At 42.3% G+C, this 21,887-nt stretch overlaps 2 protein-coding genes across 4 annotated transcripts in view; both read right to left on the reverse strand.

The window, feature by feature from the left end:
- ypel1 (yippee-like 1) overlaps positions 1-12,116 on the reverse strand; it is a 34,353-nt gene extending 22,237 nt beyond the window's left edge. Inside the window, exons 1-2 of one of the 3 annotated variants that reach the window (XM_006797723.2) lie at positions 11,533-12,116; positions 3,540-3,824 (exon numbers count right to left, since the gene is read on the reverse strand). In XM_006797723.2, coding sequence (XP_006797786.1) covers positions 3,540-3,656 — 117 coding nt within the window. In that variant the 5' untranslated portion in view covers positions 3,657-3,824; positions 11,533-12,116. Of the gene's footprint in view, positions 1-3,539; positions 3,932-8,532; positions 8,803-11,532 lie in introns of those variants that run through there. The other 2 variants (XM_006797724.3, XM_087849498.1) reach the window with 2 other exon arrangements.
- Positions 12,117-15,868: 3,752 nt separating this feature from the next.
- Positions 15,869-21,887, reverse strand: part of mapk1 (mitogen-activated protein kinase 1) — a 39,539-nt gene continuing 33,520 nt past the window's right edge. The window contains exon 9 of the mRNA XM_087849500.1: positions 15,869-20,174. The gene's annotated coding sequence lies outside the window, so the exon portion shown is untranslated. The remainder of the gene's footprint in view (positions 20,175-21,887) is intronic.

Genomic DNA, 21,887 nt, shown 5'->3' on the forward strand with positions numbered 1-21,887 from the left:
CAGCCTCAAACTTTCAGTCAATGAACGTGTGAGATTTAATGATTTTTGTGGCTTTCTAAAGTGTTGCCATCCATGCATCGACTTATTTAAAACTTTTGTTCATGGAGATTATGGAATCTGACAACATTATCTCTGACATTTTGCAAAGGGCAGCTCTTTAAAGCCACACTTATCTACATCATGACAATATACAATATGAGCTAACACAAACACAAACACGTCCCCAGGCCAGCGGCGCAGATACGAAGCTCGACTGCCTTGATTTTTCCATCTCAGATTTTCAAAGCACGTACGAGGTTACCAAAGATGCTCAGCGAACCAAAGCGGCGCTTTCAGCTTCGACGTTTTTAACTCAAAAACAGCCACAGAAGCAAAAATAGCCACAGCAGTAACACTTTAATAGAGCGACCAGCTCTTTCATGCTCGGGCAGCGTCAGTGATAATAGCAGCCCCGCCCAGCAGCTCAGCCTCGGAGAATTTATGGGCAGTAACAAGACACAGACGCCCGAGCGGACAGGTACGCGAGCTGTGGAGACGCAATAAGGAAGTTGAGCATCGCATAAAATTTCATCTGTCTCATTTGCCAGAACTGATATCAGATATTGCTGAGTGGGATTTCACAGTTTAGACATATTTATTCACCACAAAATATAACGAGCGTGCTGTCAAATATGACTGCCTGAGAAAGTCATCCCCATGGTTACTAAGGAAAACATGCCATTCATTTTGATCTGCAGATAAGTCTGCATAATTATCAGAGCTCGATTTTAACCGTGAGCTGCATAAATCAGCACAAAACTACATTTATTTTCCTATAAACACACTTTCAGAGCTCTAACTTTACAAATTCACATGTGTGTTGCTTGTGCTTCTAATTCAGTTTCATCTAGTGAGGATCACATGTTTAAAATCTCCACTGATTCGGGTTCAAGAGTCAGGGTTAGAAATGAAGTGTCAAAAACTCAAAAAGACTGCCAGGACTAACAGCCTAAATGCACAGCTGATATTAAACAAACACACAGCAGCTTCAGTTTCCCCTCAATGACACCGGTAAGGTTTTTATTTACACATGTCAGCTGTTTAAAAGTTATGCAATGCTAGGAGGTGACCCACTTTGAGTAACAGGTGGATTGTGACACAGACAGGTAAAGCCACTCGCAGCCTGTGAGCCTTTAGGTAATCTGACTGAGTCACTGAACCTCCTCAGCATGTTTGTGCTGTTTGTGCCTTCAGAAGTATTTATAATGAAGTTATGTGACACATGTTATGGATAAAGGTGGTTTCATCGGCAGCTCCAAAGAAGGAAAAATAAACATGGCGGCATCAACAATGCTAAGCTTGAGCCTTCACCAGCAGGTGACACCATGTTTGATATACAGTCTATAAAATACTGCACAGTGAATCTCTTATAGCACATTGTTAAGGCTTTAAAGCACATGATCCACCTTATTCCTAACACGAGGCAGCTGAGCTCTTATTTTGAAGGAACAATAGAAAAAAACCCCCAAAAGCTCCCAAAATTCACGTGAGCACACCTGCTCGCTGAGCTGGCTGAAAGTAAATATTCGGTTGTAAAACATACATTTAATACCACAACATTAGGTTATAACAGAGTGAACTGCACTAGTCACTATGCTAAAGAATGCTCAACCATAGACTGTATATTAGGGCTGCCACGATTAGTCGACTAGTCACGATTACGTCGACTATCAAAATCGTCGACGACTGATTTAATAGTCGAGGCGTCGTTTGAAGCTTTGTAAGATCACAAAAGCCGCAGAAGTAGTAGGATTTAAGAGTGTAATAACGGACTGGAACAGAAGATGGCAGCACTGCATGTACGAGGATGCCAGCTGCCGTTAAACCCCGAAGAAGAAGAAGAAGCTGTGTCCCAGAATTCATAGCACAGCCCAGCTCCGTTTCCAGCAATGGCGGCAGCTAGTTAGTTTTAATATTACTCTTATTATTCTTTCTGGGTCACAAAATAAACGTTTAACATATTTTCAGGCGAGAATGTAGCTGTGTAAACCTCAAATATCTGCTCAGTTTATCAAGACACCACATATTTTCAAAAGCGCTCCGACGTTTTCGGAGACGTCTGTTACCCACTAGCTCGATAGCTAGCCGGGGGCTAGGCTCACTAGAGCCGTGAGAACACCGGACTCCCGGCAAATCGTTTTCAAACCCACCGCCGTCTTTCGCTACTCAGGTTAAACATGATATATAAGTCACTTAGATAACTTAAAAATATTACTGTTTGGCTTTTTTTTTTTTTTTTTTTTTTTTTTTAGCATTTTATTTGTTCCTGAGTAAATCGGTTTGGCTGAGATTAAAGTTATAGTTTTTACACAGCTGAATAAACGTCAAGCAGACAACTGATCATCAGAAGTGTGAGATGCTCGAGAATTTACTCCGGTGTCCTGTTATATTTTTGATAGCAAGGAGTTTATTAAACTTCACAGAAACAATCTGCAAATTTCATTAAAAATTAAACTATCATCTTGTCTTTATTTTTAGTTAGCACATACCTTAAACACTTAAAGCTGTAAGCTAATGATAGTTATATAAGAGCAGATGCTGCTGGTGCAATAAGCTGTACGTTTTACGTCCAATGGATGATGATCTGATTAGTCGACTAATTGCAAAAATAATCGGTGACTAGTCCACTATCAAAATAATCGTTTGTGGCAGCCCTACTGTATATTAAAGACGGACATAGCGATAGTGACATCACACATTTCGGCCATCGCCATGGTAGCTTTTTGAAACCAGATGCGATCAATTAAAGGACCCCTCGCACTCATACGGTAACGGTTTGTCAATAACAAGGTGGACTCACCCTGCAACTGAATGTCTCGCCCCCTGCTGGCCTTCATGAACACTGCAGGTTTATGCACTTCCACACCGGCTTCAGGCTACGAGCTCAGGAAGCGAGGCCAGTTTATGGGATTCGAGAGACCCATTTATTGACAGACTCCCGTCTCGTAACTCTTCCAAACTCGCATTTTTGCTGAGGCGAGCACGGCAGATTACGAGAAGTTCCTGAGGCATGCTGGTCACCATAGTAGTCAAACAAACACGAGCACGGCGTGCGGCGCGGAGCAGCCTGCTGGCGCTCGCTCAGATTAATTCTCTGTTCTGCTCTCACGTCATGACGTGTCTTCAAACAGACAGTATGGCTAAAAACAGTTTACTGTGCCACAGTAACCTACATTTGCTTCTTCGACTACATCACGTTATCCACGCTTATTTATAGCTTACAGAATGGGCCGACACTCGCAGCTTTTATTTATAGCTCTAAGCAGAGGGCCAACACTCGCTGCTGATCAGGGTGTTTTAAGCATGCTACACTAATGTAATATTTCTCTCTAGTTGACCTTCGGGATGGCACCAAGGGTAGCTGCTGTGAGATTTGTGAGACAAGTGCAAAACCCTGGAGCTTTCCTTCCCCCATAAATAAAACAGAGCAGCTGAAGTCATGTGAAGTGCTGCAGGGTGGCTTTATATGAAGGGCAGGGACGAGTGTGGAGCCGTCATACCTTTGAGATGAGCTCGTCGTGGTTGGCCAGATGTGCTCGGCAGTGGATGCAGCTGTAGGTGCGGTGGCAGGACGGCAGGTAAGCCTGGAAGGTCTTAGACTTGGTCATCTTCACCATGTCAGTGGGGCAGGGCTCCTCGCTGGTGTCAGGGCTGGCACTGGAAGAGTTGCAGCTCTGCTGGACTTGCTGACAGAAGAAACACTGGAAGATGCAAGCAAAAGCCGTCGTTGTTGTGGAGTGGGTGTGTGGCACGCTCCACACAGACACCACGGGAGAAAATCAAACCTGCGGATAAGTGGGAAAAGGAAAGAGATGATGTGGTGAGCGGCACGTTCCGCACTTCCTATTTATAGCGCTCGTGAGCTTAATTGCATTTCCAATATAAACAGCTCGTTCACTGCAGCAATCATTTGATTAGAAACATCTATTAAGTGATTACAGTCGCATGTTGTCCCCGACCAACACGGCTGCGTGGTTATGTAACTCAATATGACAACGAGTCAGAAGCCACATAACACGTTTCACCTGCTCTCAAACTATTTTCTTCTTCACAGCACATGATAGAAACCAGCCTGTCTTCATTTTGTCTCTTTAGACTGAAAGATGCGAGAAGAGATCAGCAGCTTGGAGATAAGTCAGAGGAATTTCTCAGGAGAAACAAAAATCCTTCAAAGGACACAAATCTACAGGATTTCGAATCTAAAACTCAGCACCAACTCTTGTGCCTGTAGAAACTTAAGGAAATGCTGCTCAGAAGTAGCTCAATAAGTTTTTCTCTCATGTCATTAATTTACACGAACAAATGGCTCATAATCATTTTTGTTGGACGCTTGACGTCAAAGTATCTTAATGCATGCCGAGCGATCCAAGCAGCGTTTTCAGTGGGAGAAGTGTTGCATCACTCAGCCGAGTGATTTCTTCAGTCTGGAATGAACTCGGCTGACTGATGAAACGTTTGTTTATATAAAATCCCAGAAAGTTGATTCATGTCAAAGGATACCATTAGTCACATCTCTCGGCCTTATCTTGGAACGTGGCGTTTAAAGAAGAAAGAGGCACGACTGTCTGCAAAGGTTTCAGAGGTGAAAGTGAAAGCAGGCACCTGCAGCGCCGCAGTAAAAGCTGCACACCAGCACAGCTGCTGAGACAATGAAACAGAAGCCTGATAATAGGTGCGAGCTTTGAAAGGGGTTCACGAACAACACGTCTGCAGGTCTACACAGATGCTAAACATCCACCCACGTGGAGTCTTCCGTCTCCTCCTCCTACTGTGCAGCTGTTTGCAAGCATGTGACTCCCAGCTGACCAATAAGAGATTTATGCTCACATAAAAATGCATATGTGGAATTTTTTAACCTCAAACAGAAAAAAAGAGCCCGGAGTGACAGACCTGCACAGATCTGCCACAACATTAAAACCACTTGCAGGTGAAGTGAGTGACATTGATGATCTCGTTAGGATGTAATGTCCTGTGGGGACTCGTCGGCTCCTGGAACTGCACTGACATGCAGATGTTACTTTCACACTGCTACGGTTTCTCTGCTCTCCCTGTGGGACTGTGCAGGTAGGGGGAGTTGTTAGATTAATGTGGGCGCACCTGTGCAGGCTAGAAACAGCCTAAATAAGCTCAGTGTAATCGATCTCTCCCCCTCTGCCTCCTTTGATTTGGTTTGCTCCATCTTTTGCTTTCTGCTAACAGCACTACCACACATATCGCTTCTCCATACACAATCAGTCCATGTTGGCAGGGGTCTCCCACAGCAAACTGTGTCCCCACATTTGTTAAAATGAATAAATATGATCACAAAAGTTTGCAAAGGTCTTTGCAAGAATGTTTTAAAAATGCATTTAATTATTAAACCAGATCCAAACAGCATGCAAACTTCCACGGACATGCCTGAACAAGCCCGATCCCAGACACCCCACCCAAGGCTGTGATCCTAAATCAAGAAAAGACTAAAAGTAGGTGTTAAAAACATCCCACAAACAGACTTGGATAAAAGAATAAAATGAGAGGATATTTTGTGCTCGCCAAACTAAAAGCAAATAGAAAAACTGAGGAAGTGTTCTTAGTTTTAGTTTTTCCCCATTGTGGTCAGGTCTGTGACACAACCAGCCTCACGAGGCTTTGGAGTGTGTGATTACTGGGATGTCCACCGGACTGTAACTCAACTTCCTTCACAAACTGTTGCGTTTTGCTATTGTGAGCATCGTATCTTGGCCCTTAGTAAAACCCGCACTTTTATAAAATTCAGAAAATAAAACTAACCTGAAGCTAAACATTGCAAACTAAACTGCGACGAGTAAGCTAATGCAAAGCCCCACTCGGTGTCCTGACCTTTAAACTTCTCAGAATAATCATTATTAATCGTTAGGCCAGAAAACACATTTTTATTTACTGAGGCGTTTCTCCACATTTACACACAATAAATGAATCACTGCTGTAACTTTTAAAGGTGCAGTGGAACTCACGCAGAATCCGATTTGAACACATTGAGACCCGCTCACTGTTCAGCTCTGCAGACAAACATTCACTGCTGTGCATGGAGCTAAAAACATCATTGTATTCATTTTTAAAAATCATATTTTGTGCCATTTTCTATTTTACTGGTTGCTGCATCTGAAGACCACACGCTGATTGAAGGTGCTAAAGGTTGATTGATTGGCTGATTGACCGATGAAGGTACATGTATTGATTTGCAGCAGTGTATCAGCAGCCAGGAGGCGCAGAGCACCTGAACACTGGTGTCGAGTTTCCGGACACCTGTTGAATGCACGCCTGTTATTTGCTGTGCTTTTAGCGCTGATTAAGTTTCCACTGACAGCTGAGAAAAGTCATCTTTGCCTGCTTGTGTTTAACTTTGTTACTGATTTACAAAGTGTATCTTTCCTCATATGGATTTTTTAAAAATCCTTTTTCTGCTGAACTACTGACTTTCAGGAAATGAGCAACACGCAGTGACTTCACCAGAGAGTCAAAGTCCTCAGCCCCTAAACATACAGGGCTAACGGAATGCTAATCAGGTTAACTAAGGTTACTAGGTTAAGGGAGATAAAATTAACCGTGGTAAACACACTCGGCTGGATCTTGATAAATCTTGAGGACTTTAGATTAGATTTCCCAAAACTACACAGCTTTAACGTCATCTGACTAGACTGTGAATGTCAGCTGGGTTGGCATGGTTACCATAATTGGATGGATAAACACAGTTAATGGCTACATAGATGTTACAAATTGTGCCTTTATAGATACAGGACATGTGATTGCAGTTCAGATTGGGGTGCAGTAGGGGGCGCATCGTGAGCTCATCCTCCATAAATGGTGGTAAATGACTGAGACAAATGCATATCAACAACACCTCCAAACGGATATGAAATGACATTCACACACTTCTGTTTTTCTTGCAGGGAAGCCAAAATTCTCCCAAATAAAAATGGCCGAGGATGTAAAGGGACCCATGGTGCTGTGAGGTTCCTGATACCCACAGAAGTGTGTTTTCCCTCTCTCACCCTGGTCTATTACAATCATGTTGAAAACTGGATGAAGAATATGTAATGTTTCTATTTTCGGGCTCACCAGCGCCCCCTATGAAACCAGAGCGTGAGGATTCCTGAAGTTTGCAAATTCTCTGGCTCACATTTCCTATGTTGACTGAAATATACGGCGACTCCGACTCTGTGGATCATATTTCCCCATTCAAACACCAACCAGCACACTGTACACCCAAACTCTCAGACTTTCACTTTTATCTCTCTAGAGTTGCAAAGTGAAGGAAAAATCCACCACACGCCTCTCTTAATATAATCTCTGCATAGCAAAGGCTGCCCCATTAGACAGAAATCCCCTCAAAACAATAACCCTGCGGCCCTGCGAGGGAAAACAATTAAAAAGGCTCGAGAAGTTTCCAATTGAGCTCAATGTGCCGCAACAGGAAGAGCAGCACCGAGACAGAAGCCAGCAGCCAGACAGAAAACAAAGGAACTTCCGCAACTCAACAGGAAGCAGCATGAAGCATGGCTGCTCTGCAAACACAAACACACGAATATATACGTATGCATACACAAAAACACACACACAATCAGCCAGGTAAAATCCTGACATGCAGACACACTCTGGCCCACAGAGGCCCCACGCAGAGAGCCACGTTTACATACATACATACAGTATAATCTGCACAGGTGCCGAGGCCTAATCCCTGCATGAAAAGGACAAAATCCCCTCTGAACTAGCTCAGTTTAACCCCAGTGGCACGTACACAATGAAGGTAAACACACACACAAACGCACGCACACACACTTTATAAGCCAAGTTGCTGACTTCAGGCCATTTAAAACCACATGTTCTGTTTCTTTGATGAAACTTTAACATTTCTGGACTTTTGCAGATAAAAGTGCTGATAAAACACTTTAAACACGACGCTGCAACATTGTCTCCTCCTCCTATTGTGTCCATGCACTCCATCGCCTGCCATCTCACCTTCTGCTTCTGTTTTTTAATTAAACAAAAATATATTTGGCTTTTAAAAAATTAAAAGCAGAAAGATATTTTAAAAGGGTGGCACTGTGAGCGGAGAGGACAGGTAACAGCTGACATTCGCACTGGGCAAAGTGAAAACAAAGAGGCAGCAGTGTGCGTCTCTGGTAACCACTAACAGGAAGAGTGTCCAGACAAAAGACTCGCTCCCTTCATCACTGAGTCTAACCAAAACAAGCCGATAACACGCGTTTTCGCTGAAAGTCTTACGACCCAAAGCAGTTAATCTGGCCGTTAGACGCGTTTGCAGCCCTCCCGATTCCTCCTGCTCCTCTTCTAAATTTGTTTATGCCCAACAAAGAGCACGACGCCAGCTCAGGCGCAACAGTGTTGCTGCCTGCTTTCATTGTTTGTTTTTCTGAGCCTGGCGCTGTCTCTGAATCCAGCGCACACAGAACCTCGGCTGCTGCTTTCTTTCAGTTTTTAGGCAAACGGCGCTTCAGCTGCTGCTGTACTCACCACCTGGATCAGATCTGAGCAGAGCGCAGCTCGGTGGAAAACTGCTTGCTGGAGGAAGAGACAGAGAGGTGTTGTTGTTGGGGGTTTTTTTTGCACTTCTTGTTGCTTTTTGGACTTAAAGAAATGATTGTCGGCGTCCCAGGCGCTGGTCCATGGGTGATGCTGCCAGATGGGAACTTATTGTTGCCTCCTTTGGGTGATGACGGTTCTCATTTTTCCCCACACGGGCTTTTGTTGTGCCTTTTGTGTGCGCAATGGACTGGCCTGGTTACTTTACGAGGACGTCACCACGTGGGAGGGAGAGTGAGCTTTGATTAACAGCCCAGCTGACCAATAGATGCCTGCGCTGCCTTCAGGCTCCCTTGGGAAAGATGGATTCCAGATTTAGAGCGCGATTCAAGGTAAAAATGTGTGTTTGTGCGATTTTAATGCCTGCCATTCTCTTTAAATCCACCATTTGAGAACTCTTATTTTATAAAAAGCACAACTCTGTGTTAAAGTTTCTTTATAAACTTTAATCTTGTAAATATTTGTATTTTTACTTTAGATTACCAAAGTATTTTCGACTATTTTTTAAAATGTGATTTCCACTAATTAGCATTTATATCCATATTTACAAGATTTCTTTTGCTTTTGGATCCTTTTGGAAAGCCATACTTGGAATTTTTAGTTTACGATCCATCCTTGCTTTATTCTTATCCTCCTTATCCACTTCAGAGTCATGTGGAAGGTGGAGCTTATCCTTGCCTTCAGACAGTTTACAACCAATTTCCAATCACCAATTAACCTAACATGCTTTTGGACTGTGGGAGGAAGCCGAAATGCCTGGAGTGGACACGCAAACTCCACACAGAAAGGATCGGATTTGACTTTTGCTAGGACAGGGAAAGAATCACTTTCTTATTTTAGCTCAAATACCAGCAGAAAGCCAGCTGACATATGGCTTCAGCTGGAATATGTTCCAAAGTGCAACAACATCTATGAGACATGACAGCTAGCAAGCTAAAGAAGCACAAACTTGGTCCTCTCCAAACATGCCAGAGGCAGTCAGAGGTTTTTGCTGGACTGTGTGAGAGGTAAAGGAGGCAGGCTGCATGCCAGTGGAGATAACTGCAGAGCCATGAAAATTGGTGCCTCAATTTTTTTCTTGTTATTTAGGTTACATTGTTAAATCATTGTTTAAATTATTAGTAGAAATTGTTTTTGTGGATGGATTTATGCTGCTTAATTTGGTTTTATAAAACAAAATGTTCCCAGAGTCTTCCACCCACATGTTCAGCCACAGTTTTTCTCTTTGTGAGTTTGAAATTGGTCATAAATGGCATTATCACGGTTTCCTTGTATCACTCTTTAGATGTCTGTGTTTCTGCTGTGACAGACTGTCATCTACTTATTTCCCAGAAAAGACAATCGCATATTTCTGCTTGGAGACCACACAAAGGAGGGAGAACCCCCCCTACATGTTATTGTTTTTACTGTCGAGATTATTTCCCATGCGGCTTGAACGCACCACAAAGGGGAGGTGGGAGCGCGCAGACACCCGGATGTGTAAATAAATACAAGATGAGAATATGAATCTGGATTCTGTCCTCTACTTCACACACAAAGCAAAATAAGAATCAGACACACTCGTGTGTGCAGTTCGGTTCCCCACCTGCGGATCTTCGAGTTAAATGAGGAAGATGATGCGTTTGCGTTCCCTCCAATCACCCCGTTGATTAATTATTTCAAGATCAATAATAATTAATCTGCGAGTTAACCAAATACAACTCAGAAAATGATTGTTTTCATGTTCTTTACAACTAAACAGTCAGACTTACATCATCCGGAAACGTCATAACTGAGTAATAACGAAATAATTAACGGTCGTTTTTCTAAGAGGCAACAACGATCAAACAAAGCCTACCACTGTGACAAAGAGCAGCAGGTTCCTTCAATGCTCTGTCACGTGATGAAGATGTTTTTATGGAATAAGAGGCACAAAAACAGCAGCCTTCCTCCTCACCCTCCTCCTCCTCCTGCAGCTGCTGCTGCGCTGTTTATGTGTCAGCGCTGCATCATCCTGTCACTGGACATCACATCTGGAACAGGGCGCCACGAATGATCGCACCAAACATTAACAAAGGTCTCATATTAAATAGTACAGCTCGTCCTCTTCTTACCCTTCCGCTCCTGGCGTCGTGGGCGCGCTTACCCTAAACAACATTTCATGTTTCTCCTTTTGTTTATTTTGAAAGTGTTTCATAACAATAATAATAATGAACTGTATCGTGAGGACTGTCGTGTTGTAACAAACCCCGAGGGGCGAGATTGCTTCACCACGAGGGCGGCTGATGATGATGATGATGCATGTAAACACAATATTGCAGCTTCCTTCAAGAGGTGCAGGCAGAATGCGCGTGGACGTTATGAAATCCGTCCTTTCGCTGTGTTTTTGTCGCCTGTTCACGTGGCATTATAAGCCCTCCCCTCCTACACACACACACACAAATCTGACCGAGATCTGCAGCCAAAAAAGCGCACCGATGATGATGGTGGTGGTGATGAAGGCAGCGCAGATAATCAGCTGAAAGCAGCTGCAAACCGTGCTTTTTTCTGCTCTTGAACGCAACTTGGAGATCAAATTACAAAGCGTGTCCCATTAAAGGAGAGGATGTTGTAACCTTATAATTAATGTAAGCAGATTGGTAAAGCCCCACGGTTACATAAATCCACCCGAGCTGCCATCCTGTAAGACCACGGACTTCCACAATGGGGACTAAATGATATCATTTCAGATTCTAGAGGGTGACAGCTGATTTTTATTTCTTCCCCGACGCGTCAGACAGTTTAAACCAGCCCCACGGACACGCAGAGCAGGCTTTAAATACGGAAAACTCCTTTGGTGCAACAGGAAATAGAGTGTGACAAGATCTGCACACACTTCTAAAAGCACCACAGCACGGGTGTATCTGACCAGTACATGCGTGTCCTCCAGCAGGTCACTGCTTCTGCACTTACCCCAAAAACTCTTCACCTTCCTCCCCGTCAGAGAACCAAAACAACCCGGCCAAGAAATCGAAGCTTTTCCCTCTGAACCAGCAGTGTGGATATCAGTTTAGAAAACAAACAAAAGAAATAAATAAAAATAAAATAAAATAAATGAGGATAGCTTCACCGTCCCATAAAGGCAGCAGCCTCTTTAGGTCGAGCCCAGTGCCATTAAAGTCTCCAGAAACATCAGTGTCCTCGTTGGAGTTTCAATGCGTTCACAAAGCAAAAGCGTGAAGAGTGCAGCGTGGGCGAAATCCCCAAATCCCATCCGCTTGTTTGGGATCAGAGCGAGTGCATGCTGGGGTGCACCTCTGTACCTTCAGCTCTCCGACATCAGCGGCAGGACAGGCCGAGCTGTCCCGACTGCGGCCTTTTTTATACTGAAATCCTAATTAGCTCTCTGATGCGCGCACAGCCGCGTTCACGGCCGCGGATCTGTCACTTATAAGCGTCGCCTCGGTGTGTGCAGCTTCTCTTTAGCGTCAGCGCCGCACGCTTAGAAGGAAAACTTGAGCAAAAAAAGTGCAGAAAAGACGCAGTTTTATCTCCATCTATCGGTGATGCGTTTAAGTGTCGTAGGAAATGGCGGGTGTCAGACACAGCCCGTGAGAAAACCACGGAACCCAACTTCAGCACAAGAATGAGCAATGAAAGAACCACTCAAATTTTAACCCCCAGACACACACACACACACACACACACACACACACACACACACACACACACACACACACACACACACAAATGCAAACTTCTAGAACTATCCAAGAAACAAACAGGAGCTTAAACAGTTTTCTGTCTTCCATTTATTTCACGTTATTCGTTTTCTGATGTTTTAATTATTTTTTTCTTAGCTGTATAATTTGTGGCTTAAAAGTGAGCGAGTATAATCTACAATATGTATCCACAATTCACTCCTGCATCTCTTTGCTGGCTAACCAATCGTCCCTCTCCTTTCATTTGTGTTATGACTCTTCATATGTTACATGTCATACAACCTTTACCGGGCCAGTCAAACAGCACTGTGACGAGGAACATTTCGCTGTTACTCTTCACACAAAGGCAAATAAAAACGTGTTTTTTGTGTTTTTTCGTCCTTAAAATTCGCTGTTTGGAGAGGTACGTGAAGGCAACAGCAGCCTAGCTACAAAGCCTGCTCTACAAATAGAGTCCAATCAGCGAGGAGAAAGATCTCCATGTACCCAATCAGCTGCGGCGGAGGGCGGGGAGAGGCGATGACAACCAATCAACTCGAGGGCAGGGAAGTGGCTGCGCGCCCGCGTGGCTGGTGGTTGTTTTTGGCTGCGCGCGCCACCGATACGCGTGCCATAAGAACAATACTTTAGTGCGCATGCGTGGACACATTGCAAGCACGTGGTCGAAACAAAGCTGGTAAACAAAGCCGTCAGAAATGAATCCATCTGATCGCTGCTCAGTGACGTCTTCACTGCAGTTGTTTTTGGTTTGAATAATTTTGAATATATTTTTGTTTTCATACAGCAAAATTTGCTTTTACCTTCGTAAATGGGTTAAATTTACATCTCCCTGAGATATTAATATATTAATATGTATGAACGAAGATGCTTTTTAAATTTACTACAAAATTAAAAGCAAAAGGCTCGAACTTCTGACCTGCTTTGGTTTGTAGCTGAAAAAAGGTGAATGGGGTTTTGAATTTATGAATCAGTCACGGGACATGCCGCAGCACATCATATTAAACTGTACCGCAGCACCACCTACCGGACACACTGAGTACTACTAAAACCGTGTGAGTAATTCAGTACGACAAACGTGAATACTTCTGGTCCCCTTTGAAGTTGGTTTGGTCCCGCTTTAGCTGATAAATTCTCTATGGATGACTTTTTCCTAAAGACTGTATAAAACTGCTGAAGATGTTGTTTCCTCTATAAAAAGATTATGCTACTAAAAAGAAATAAATAAATAAATCCTCAAATGCCATTAGGTTTTGAATCTGAGAAACATGCTTAAATCTTTGTAAATACTTTTATGCTGATGTGACCCTTCCTACTCATTTAATGAGAAGATGACACATATTTTGAGTGTTTACAAAAAAGAAAAGAAAAGTACCAACTGAAGTCCAAAGAAAACACAGGTAACAGTTTGGGACAGAAAACGATGAGTATACAATGACGATCATATAAGATCATGAAAATAAATCAAATAAAATATAGCATCTCTGTCCTTATGATCAGTCATTTTTATTTACTATTAATAGTATTTGCCATCAAGTCCACAAAGACTTTAGAGCAGTCACACTCACCTGGTGAGAGGTACATGGTCTCACAAAACGAGCATCTTATAGACCCCCTGCAATCTGTAGGTAGGTGGAAGACTCAGGACCGACTCTGCTGCATGTACTACACACGTTGTGCACTATTAATCTGCTCCTAACAATATTTTAAAGAGTATTTTATGTATGCAGATGATACTGCTTTAATGCGTTCTTAAACATTGTGACAGGACACACCTCATCCTTGACACTGTAAAGACTTCAGGCAGAAACAATCATCCAGCCTACTTTCATTAAAGTAGTCTGTGACTGGACAGAAGCACCTTGGGGCTGTGCTTGAAATGGTTCCTGGCACAGCAAAGAATGTAGTTTCAAAGGAAACTTTAATCCCTCATGTTCCATATGCTCTGTGCTTTTATTGAACGTTTCTGCCTCTTTGTATCATTTGTTGGTTTGAAAAGCCCTCTGAAGCACCAAAACATCCATTAGAAAGAGTAACAACAGCCTGTAAACTGTCAGGAATGTCATTACTGAGTCTGGAATGCACTTACAGGCAGTGTGTTAGGAGCAAGGCAAACACTGCTGTGAGTGATGGGAGGTGTCAGTCACAGGTGTTATTTGGATTTGGGGGCTCTTGCTTATATTAAATCCAGTATTTAATCCCCCCCCCCCTCCCCCCCAAAAAAGGAAGGCAGGCATCAGATAAACTTTAGAAATACTTTCATCTTCTGAGCTTTTAACTCTCAAGTAACTAAGTTAATTAATTTAAGTTTTCATTTTTATTCCATCAGATTTTTACGCCACACTTGGCATTAAAATTGTAGAATTCACCATCAGTAGGTTTAGAGATCAGGACCAGGGAGATGGTATTTGGGTAACTGGGATAGTATTTGTCAATCAGCCTGTAATCAATCATTTGTATTAAAAAATATTTAACTGAAATGAAAAAGCCCCAAAATTATACAAAAAAGTAATGTCTTTGTTTATACTAGAAATACATAAAGAAGAGTTTATTGTATAAGATGCATCAGAGCTTCATTTAAACACCACATTAAAAAAATTTTTTTTTTTCAGGATTTTCTCCCTTTGGAAAGTTTTTCTGCCATGTGTTTTTTTAAAAACAAAAAAAATAGCGCCCTCTATAGGCTGTGCTCCGTATTTCAGGTGTTTATAGATTTCCAGCCTTTTCCTTCTGACCGGTTGTGCGTTTTTCCAGACACCGGGGCATCGCTCCGTTTTGGGGCCCACTCAGCTTACAAAATAAACCTAAAGTATCCTTTTAGCTGAAGACGGCGCCTCCAGTGGCTTCCTGTGGTTAAAGCAAAGTTTTTTATCCAGCTGATCTTCCTCAAACATGTCTCCTCTTCAGCACGATGGAAATGTTGCTTTTAAATAAAAGTTGTAAGGATGAAATCATCACTTGGAGTCAGTGTGCAGAGCTGTTTTTGTTTGTTTTTATCGTTTAATGATAAAGTGAAGAATGATGTTAAAAACAAACTGAAGCATAAAAGCAGATGAAATTAAATCAGTAATGCTGTCAAACATTTTGGCCATGAGTACTTTTTTGGGTTTGGTGCCAAGTAGAGTTGACTTGCAGCCGCATGCACCAATTAGAATCCAGGACTGATACATGCTGGCAGGAAACGCCTCAAACGCAGCACAAACTTTAATGAATGTCTATTTAATCGTCATGGCAGAGTTGCAAAGAAAAACATTAAAAAACATCTTTCAAAGTAGCAGTCAGTCTTTAATAATAGTGAACGCTTCGTTCAAGTCAAATCCTTCACACGACAGCAAAATAAAACTGACCAATCAATTCAGAACAATTTCTATGGCAGGTTGAAGAGAAACCCTTAAAATACAACCAAGGATTTTATTTATTTATTTATTTATTCTCCTTTCAGAAATGTTAACTACACAATTAAAGGTTTATACTGATCAAAACATACAGAGTGAAGTAGTTCCACTGGAGACAACTCAAACAAGATTAGTGTCTGATAGAAACATAACATTCATTTTACAATAAAAATATCTGCACAAAAACATCCCCCCCCCCCCACCCCACCCCCAAAAAAGGAAAAAAAAAGTCTCAAGGAAAAAAGTGTTACGCAAAAAAATAAAATAAATGTTTGCTTTTCATCTTTTCAATACAGTCACAAATCACACAGCTGTGGCAACAAATCTCTTTAAAATTTACAGAAATGAAAGGTAAGGATAACCCCCGAACCCCTCCCACCCCCCCAGACTTGATTGTATTCATTTTTAAGCGCATATACTGCAATTACAACGGATTCCCGACTGAACGAAAGCTGCACATCAAATCTCAGATATCAAGACTATCAAAAAAGGCACGAACAGACAGGTCGCACAAAGAACTCAGCAGAAGCTTTTTTTTGTTTTATACAACTAATCCCAGTAAGATTTCCAGTGCCCTTAATGTTCTCGCGAAACCCCCCCGCCCCCCAAAAAAGGCTATCTACAGGCGAGTCAAGTCCCGGCAGGCACCTCGGATTACAAGTCCCATCCCAAGTACTGTAGAAGCAAGTGCATTTAATAATCGTGTGACAGACGGGTGTATGCAGCGAGCGTTGGGGCGCTGGGACAGACGAATCTCAGCGTCGTTTAATTTGAGTGCAAAAACTGTCCTTTCTGCATCAGAGTTTTGGTCGTGAACTATATTCTTTTAGTTAAATCTCTGCAAACTGAACCAAAAATAGTCTTTTTTCAGATGTTAGCAAAGAGGGAAATCTGATCTGAAAGATTAAAGTATACATTTACAAAACAAACTTATTTGTACAGGTCTGTGAGTTTACTGAAAGAGCACGCAGTTTTACCCTGATCACTGGCAAAATGTGTTCAGCTGGACCTTTTTTTTTAACTTTTGAAAGTCACAAAGTTTTAATCTCTTCTGTAAAGCAGGCAAGGTTTGAGGTGTCTCCTCTTTATGTAAATTTTTCTTATTTTTCTCTGATGCTGATTTGTTTGATTTTGTTTTAAAAACTACAGTAAAGTCTGTCTTGGGGGAAAAACGTGTTGAAAGGTACTTTTTCTCAGCTTCTTTGACTTCACGGTCAGAACCCCTTCCTATCGTGTTTATGCAATATCAGCAGAAACTGAACTGGGGCCAGCTGTACTGCCATCTGAGTTTATACCACAAGATGGCGCAATGGGTCAATGTAATGTTGATGAAACCAGGTGAGCTTAAGGGCCTCAGTCACACAGGCTTAGTGCATCCGCAGCTCATCAGGTTACGATTTTTGAGCGCTTGCTGTAAAGTCGACTGCTGAGTAAAGCTGTGGTAGAATGGTTGGTGAGAGGCTGCAGGAAGCTGCGTGCTGTTATTAAGTGAAAGTAGTTTCAGTTCTGCACCAAAGACCTTGTGACAGGCAAGTCCCGTAGTTTACAAGAAACATGCCGACTCGTCTGCAAACACCTGTGACAAAGAGACCAAGTTATTAACTTACTCAGTGGCTGTTTTTTCAAAGTTTTGGCTGATTAGTCAGCATCTCCCTGACAAATCACAGGTGACTGCAGCGCCCTCTTTGCAGCTCTCAGCAACCCAGCCAATAAAACCGTGATCTAAACAGAGACTGACAGGAGGTCGCGAACCGGCCTCTAGGGAAAAGGGCAGGGCTAAAACTAAATTTACGAGAAAAGGGGCACATATCTGAAACGATCTGAACACATCGATGGGTAACACTGCCCCCTAGTGGTAAAAGTTCATTAAACTCTGCAGAGGGTCACTGCAGAAAGTACCTTTAAAACTGCATCACTTCATTTACTACCTGAAGCTTGTGTCCATTCACGGATTCTCATTTTTGTCAATTTGCCATCTTTGCTTCTCAATGATCTGTTCACTCTAAAGACGACTCGGTCAGTTAGTGCAAAGTTACATGTTCTTTCCAGAAAACTCAGCAGACCCAGAAAACATTTGCTTTCGTCTTAAGTCAGCGCGTTAATCTCGAGTCTTAACGCTCGTTTCTGCCGACTTTCATTGGCGTAACATCACGTGGCTGCAGTGATGTTGACGTGTACTCGAGGGAGGTGTCAGTACGCCGTGACATCACAGTTGGGAGTGGTCAGAGGTGCAATGGGCTGGCTGGCTGACCGATTATGGCTTGAGTGCATCTCAGCAGAGCTCCGGCGTCCTGCCGTGGCTCCGCTCAGCTTCAGTCTAATGTCATTTAGGTCAGAACTAAAAAAGTAAAACTGAGGTTCTTTGGCTCTGTGATTTATTATCGACCAGAGCGGCTCCGCCCTCGGAGAGATCAACTTTAAAACGACTTAAACTTGGCTCGTCTCCTCAGAGAAACATAAAAGTCATGAGTTTACCTCTGCGACTGACCACATGCAGGGAAAAGGAAAAATCTTTTAATAAAAGATTTCAATTTTGTACTTTAAGTGCAGCAGAGTCAGATTCTTGAAGAATCCATTCAGGTAGATTTTAAATTTGAAATGTTTTAATATCGTATCTAACACGAGTCATGCACACCTTACCGAGAGGTTTCAATTTGAATACGCAGCTCTGACACCCAACCTAAGGTCAGGTGTGCCATTAAAGCCGAATAGATTTAAACAAGCTGAAGCTTTGGGGATTTCATCCCGCTTCTGCTTCCCAAAAGTTTCCAAATCCACACCCACACACACACACACCCACACACACACACTGATATATGTGTAATTTTTGAAATAAAACCTTCAAATTCAACAGTCTTTAATCAGCAGTTACTGACAAAAAGTGGACTTATGGTCTTGACTTCTGCTGCATTTCTTTTTGTTTTTTTAGTTTTACTGCAGGCGGCTGCTGGCGCTGACGCTGCTAACGGCTATCAGCGTTAAAATGTGCAATTTAAAGCAAAAAAACAAAAACAAAAAAACCCCACAACAAAACAAACATGATCTGTTATATCTGAGTATAATTTCTAACTTTATAATGCCTGGATCCCATTTGTCAGGTTCAGGAAACGCGCGTGTGTGTGTGTGTGTGTTTGGCATAAATACAGTTATATGGTTATTCTCCTATTTGCAACCACAACAAGATGTCTTACAGCATGCAGATGGAGTTTATCCAAGAAACAAAAAGCTGAAATCTGAAGAAATAAAGAAAAAACAAGACAGAAGAAAAAACAGAGAAGTTGTGAAAGCGACAGAAAGAAAGAGGACAAAAAGCACCGTGAGTGTGTAAAGTGTGATATACCACAAAAGATAGAACGGACAGAGCCTGGGCGCTCTCCCGGCAGATCCGCCCGGTTTGTGTGGCACTTAACATCGTCGTCTTTGTATACAGAGCTTTTAACAGTCATGCAAAGGGCACAGTTTTATTCTAACAAGGCGAGAGAGAGAGACAGAGAGAGAGAGACAGAAGAAGAAAAGACAAAGAAACGGGGAGGCACAACATTTCCTCCAGACAAAACAAGTGCTGAGCGGTAACTGAATTCTTGTCCTGATGCGGTAAAGCTCCCCCGACCCACCGTGAAAAACGCCCCCCTGTACATACAGACGTGTGGGAAATTCCTCACAGCTAAGGTGGACACTTTCCTCCTCCAGCTGATGAGACAGGAAATCCTAATTCTCACCTTTAAAATATCTTAAGACTCTTTAGGCCATATATTTATATCTGTCTTTATAGGTATACATTTGCATTCGGGCCTTGTGTGTGTTAATTAAAATACAGCGTTTGATAAAACATAGGTCCTCACTGACTGATGGCTTGTTGCCTGCAGACCCTCTGGCTGATTCGGGGATTTCGTTGCATAAATCAGGTTGTTAAATTTGGATTTTTTTTCTAAATAGAAGAAAAAAGGTAGACTGCATCCCCTGTAACACTGCGGCGAGTATTAGAAAACTCCTCCGATCAACGATCCTCAGATGTAACCCTCTGTTGTTTGTGCAATGAAGGCAGAGAAAAGAGCAGCTAGTCTGTGACCATCATTCAACTGGACATTAAAGGTCTTGAATAGTAATAGCCAGAGCCAACTCCCCCCAACCCCTGTTGTTTGAGACACACAGGTAGAAAAAAAATGCTTAACTTGGCTTAAAACACACAAACACCCCTGTAAGCTGTGATGTGACCCCGCCCTCCCCTCACCTGTCCGCACCTCCGAGAGAGAACGAGAGAAAAAGAAAGCAAAACAGAGGATTTGATTGATTGATTCCTGACGCCATTCCTGAGCAAAGTGGACTTGACGAGTGAGACCCAAGGAATCCAGGAGATGTGGACATCGGCAGAGGAGCGTTCAAACGAAAACCAACCCAAACTAAAAAAAATATAAAATAAAAATGAATAATATAATATCACAGCAACAGTGTGGAGGCGGGGAGGAGCAGTGGCAACGCAGGAGCCAGTCCGCAGAATCATCTGGAAGGAGAAGAGAACAGAGATGCCGTGATGAGCCGCCATACTGAACCCAAGACTCGTAACACTGAGCATCCAGCAGAGGGGGGTGGAGCCTATCCCAGCTGTCGTAGGGCGAGAGGCGGGGCACACCCTGGACAGGTCGCCAGTCTGTTGCAGGGCTAACACACACACATAACCAGTCGCACTCACATTTACACCTGTGGGCAATTTAGAGTTTAACATGTGGGGACAGTAAGATTAGTATATCACAGCTTCAGGGTCATCATTTATACTTCTGCCTTAAATCTCATCAGTTACATCATAAATCAAACCCTATGCTGTGACCTGGCATGTATGCAACTCCCTAGAAATGTAGGTACAGGCGACGACTGATTGGCTTGTTCAGTCACGCCATTTCCTCCTTCGCATGTGCAGCTATTTATTCTGACGCCATTTTTTTTAAACGAATGGAAGAGAACGGATCAACTCAAAGAGAGAAAATGAAGCATGCTCACCGTGTATGAGTGCAGCTCCCACCATTATGTAGCAGAATATAGAGACTAAATGCAGGGTTGATGAATAAAGCAGCAGGTGTCTTAACCCTTTAAGACCTACTATAGAACCAAGTCCGCCAGAGCTTATATTATATTTTTACATGCTGTGGAGCCATTTTTGGGAGCATTTCAAGTTGATATACATCAATACAACCATTATAGCCCAGATTTTAATAATATGTCTGCATTAAGTGCATAGTAATTACATAAATTGCAAAATAGTGCAATAAACTACAAAAAAATTGAAAATCGTTTTTGTTTTTTAACATATATTTCTAGTTAGAGAAATTTAAGAGGCTTATCCCTCAAAACTGTAAATACAAAAAAGTTGCACAAAATAGTTTCCCACCACAGGAAATTTATTTTGAGTGTCTTCATAGTTTTATTTTTGAAATACACCAATTTTTATACACTGCAGGAAAAACGAAAATAAATATTATAATGCAAATTTGCAAAAAAGCAGCATATGCATCAAAATAAACTATTTCCAGCAGTGCAATATGAGTCCTAAGCATCCCAGAAACCACACAGAAAGTCATAAAGTCAAACATAACTTTTAAAAATACCAGTATAGGCTCATGAGGCCCTGATGGTAAAAAAAAAAAACTACATTTCCGCGAAAATGACGTCACTTCCGGTTTCGGGCAGGTCATGGCGGACATGCGATAGTTCGCGCTGATGGACGTAGGAAGTGTTATGAACAGCTGATCGGATCGGCAAAGCGTGTTTCTGGAATATTATGTTTTTGTTGCTGCAAGTGCTTTTTATGCAGTTTTTGCAAAACTATATGTGGAAGGAAACTGTGACCGAGGACGAGCTGATGGCATAAGATGTAAGTACAACTCCTCTGGTTTCATATGCAAAAAAAATTTATTGCGCTAGCTTACGTGGTTGCAGAGCTACCGGGATTTAAAAATAGTTACGCAAAACGGAGCGTGCCCGCTCCGACCGGCTTTAAAGGGTTAATAACAGAGCTGTGATACTGAGAAGTCAGTTAACAGCTTTTTATCCTGGCTTCAAACTTTATTAATATAACGGTGCTTTTTCAGTCTTAAACTTCATCGATGTCCAAAAATAATCACATTATTGTGTTATTGTGTTTGTTGTACAGTTTATTTGTAGATTCTAAAATACATTTTCCCTTTCGGATCTGTAATGAAATAAATCCAAATCATTTGTA

Source organism: Neolamprologus brichardi, chromosome 12 (genome assembly GCF_056152115.1).
Source record: "Neolamprologus brichardi isolate AB-2024 chromosome 12, ASM5615211v1, whole genome shotgun sequence".
NCBI classification, from domain to species: domain Eukaryota; kingdom Metazoa; phylum Chordata; class Actinopteri; order Cichliformes; family Cichlidae; genus Neolamprologus; species Neolamprologus brichardi.